This window comes from Atta colombica, unplaced genomic scaffold, assembly GCF_001594045.1.
Source record: "Atta colombica isolate Treedump-2 unplaced genomic scaffold, Acol1.0 scaffold83, whole genome shotgun sequence".
Taxonomy (NCBI): domain Eukaryota; kingdom Metazoa; phylum Arthropoda; class Insecta; order Hymenoptera; family Formicidae; genus Atta; species Atta colombica.
In genome coordinates, this window is record NW_017259576.1 from 2044406 (window position 1) to 2047180 (window position 2775).

Consider the following 2775-nt stretch of genomic DNA (forward strand, 5'->3'; position numbering starts at 1 on the left):
CATTGACGTGGACATTGATTAAGTCTCCGTGTTCATAAATCGCATGGTCAAGCCCTGCTTCTAATCTGACGCGACCGTCACTTAATAAAAATGGCTTTTCTACTGCCGCATGTGGTCCCACGTTCTCTGCGAAAATAAGAAAGAAATCTGATCTATTATTTACTCTCATTTGTGATAAACGAGATTGGTTTACTAATGAGAGAATAAGATACATAGTGTCTTAGTAACATAGTGTCTTAATTTTACATTAAACTCGAGATACGGGCTATTCGAGAACTTCTGAAATTAAGCCTTGGCTCGACGATTTCAATTCAAACTGTATTATAATTACAGTCTCGTTATGCCGCATTGAAAATCATAGATTTATAGCATATTAAGACACATAATAGAAGTTACACGGAAAAAAAGTTTTGCTGACGTATCTAAAAATTTAGGCAGGTATAGATCTGAAAATAATTTTATTGGACTGTTAAATAATTATAGAACATTTAAGCGTCGCTGCTAACGCAGTAAAAAATTCTAGCAATCAGTTTGAACATTCTATTATTTTGATAACACTCAAACAAAATTATTTTCAGATTTGCGTTTAATTAAATTTTTAGTAAAATTGTTTTTTTTACATATAGGAAATAATACAATATAGATCATAATAGCAATAATTAAAGCTTGAAATTTAATGATAAGTAAATGTATGTTATTATACGCGTCGTATGAACATATCACGTTTATCGCAAACTAACCATCATCCTCGATGATCTCATTTTCCGCTAACGCCACTCTTGTTTTGGATCCTTGAATTCTCAAGCCAGTCGATGGCTGTCTCGAGAGAGGTACACTGTACATAGTCGTCGAGGGTAAGGGCGGCTTCGTAGCTCGTTGGATTACTCGAATGCCCATCCTGACGGTGGTTTTACGGTGTAAGCGTTCGTCCGCCCGTTCCGCTGAAATCCGCCGAACAAGATCTCATATAACTGTGAGATAAAGGTGAAAGCTTGTGCTAACCGCGAATTTATTCACAAATTCATCGTTGCGAATAATCGAGCAAATGTTTTGAGAAAAAGATTTTGTTGTTGAGAGTTGTTTATGTTACAAATTTAAATCTGATATTTTTAGATTCATTTTCTTTCTCAGAAATTATATGATTAGCTATAATAATCTGACATTGGTAAAGATTATTTTTTTATTTCTTTTAGAAATTACGTATGCAGCATATAATATAAAGTATTTTAAAAATTCTAATAATAAGATAAGAACTTTTTAAGCTGGCTTTATATAATGTTTGGAACAGAAATAAAAATTTTACAATCTCTCTCTTATGGGAAATTGATTAAAATATGCTTATTTCTTTACGTTTCGAATTTTACGTGTGTAAGCACGAAGTATTTTATTATTCGAGATGTTTCGAATTCTTATTCCTGCATAATTGTGTGTCTGAGAGATGGAGAATACATTCCCTTCGTTTGTAAATAAAATTCCTACTTCGTTCACGAACGTACGTAATTACATCTCGCTTTGAATTGTGATGTGCCGTTGTTTTTCATTCGAAGTGCATACATTCGTTGGAATTGAGAAAATAAAGGAAATCAGCAAGCTTTTTCCACTCACCAACGTAAACTCTGACGTCGTAGCTGTTACCTATAGGCGGACCATTGTATTCCTTAGCTGGTACCAGTTGCACAGATGGTGGAGCGATTGAGGGAATTTCTATGGTGAACGCATGTGCATTGGGTCCTAGTCTTTTGATAAGTGCTTCCTGTAAAAGAAAGATTTCAGCTCTAATAGAAAAAGCAAAATTTCTTTTTGCTCTTTCTATTAGATAGTTTTCTACTAGAAAAATGTAATGCTTTTCCATGTCGTAAAAATTCTTATGAAAATTTCTCGTCGAGATAGATGCTAGAGATAGAAGAGGCGAAAAGAAAATATATTTTTATGTAATTCAGAGACAATCATCAACAACCATCAACTGTTATTAGAAAATATTCTTATTATATATTCTGATTATATATCCATTTTAAATGTATATAGGGAAAAAATTCTATCAGAGAATTGTAGTAGATTGTTGTCGAAGAGAACTTTTATTTAAATTATCAACATTTTCGAAATATGACTTTGACCTACTTTTTTTTAACAAATTGAAGAAAAGACAATTTCAAGTCTTCGTTCGTAGATCACTTTATTCATAATTGAGGCGATTTATCGATAATCAGGAATTTTAAAACTTTCTATAGGATATAGATTATCATATATATATATATATATAATCCATATTATTCCATTCCATAAATGCAGATTATGTTAAAAACTTGAGAAAAAGGGTATGCTATACATAGCTGTTTTTCATTTCAAATTTATTTCAGTTAAAATAAAAAAGATTTGAAAGTGTGCTCAAAAAACTTTCAGCAGAGCTGAAATATTTGAAATAACATGTATATGAGAAAATAAATATTATTACTTTGTGTATTACATTTATCGATACATCATGTATAAATTTTATTAAATTTATACGAAATATTACATTTTATTATTCTTTGAATAGGAAATTAATTTTATATCTGGATTATACAAATAAACATTAATTTGTTTTATGGAATTATTATCAAAATTAAACATTATTTAATTATTATGTAGTTACGCAATAATCGTATGTTTAATAAAAACGAATAATAATACCATCGAAAGCTTTGCAGTTTGCAAATGTAAGTACTACGGAAAACTGTTCATATTTTACCGAATTATAAAATATTTACAAAAGGAAGAAAACATATATTATTGATC

At 30.3% G+C, this 2775-nt stretch overlaps 1 protein-coding gene across 1 annotated transcript in view; it reads right to left on the reverse strand.

Annotated features, from left to right (window-relative positions):
• The window catches only part of LOC108692884 (arrestin homolog), a 43984-nt gene that overhangs the window by 7540 nt on the left and 33669 nt on the right, over positions 1-2775 (reverse strand). The window contains exons 6-8 of the mRNA XM_018201435.1: positions 1606-1753; positions 741-941; positions 2-126 (exon numbers count right to left, since the gene is read on the reverse strand). Coding sequence (XP_018056924.1) covers positions 2-126; positions 741-941; positions 1606-1753 — 474 coding nt within the window. The remainder of the gene's footprint in view (position 1; positions 127-740; positions 942-1605; positions 1754-2775) is intronic.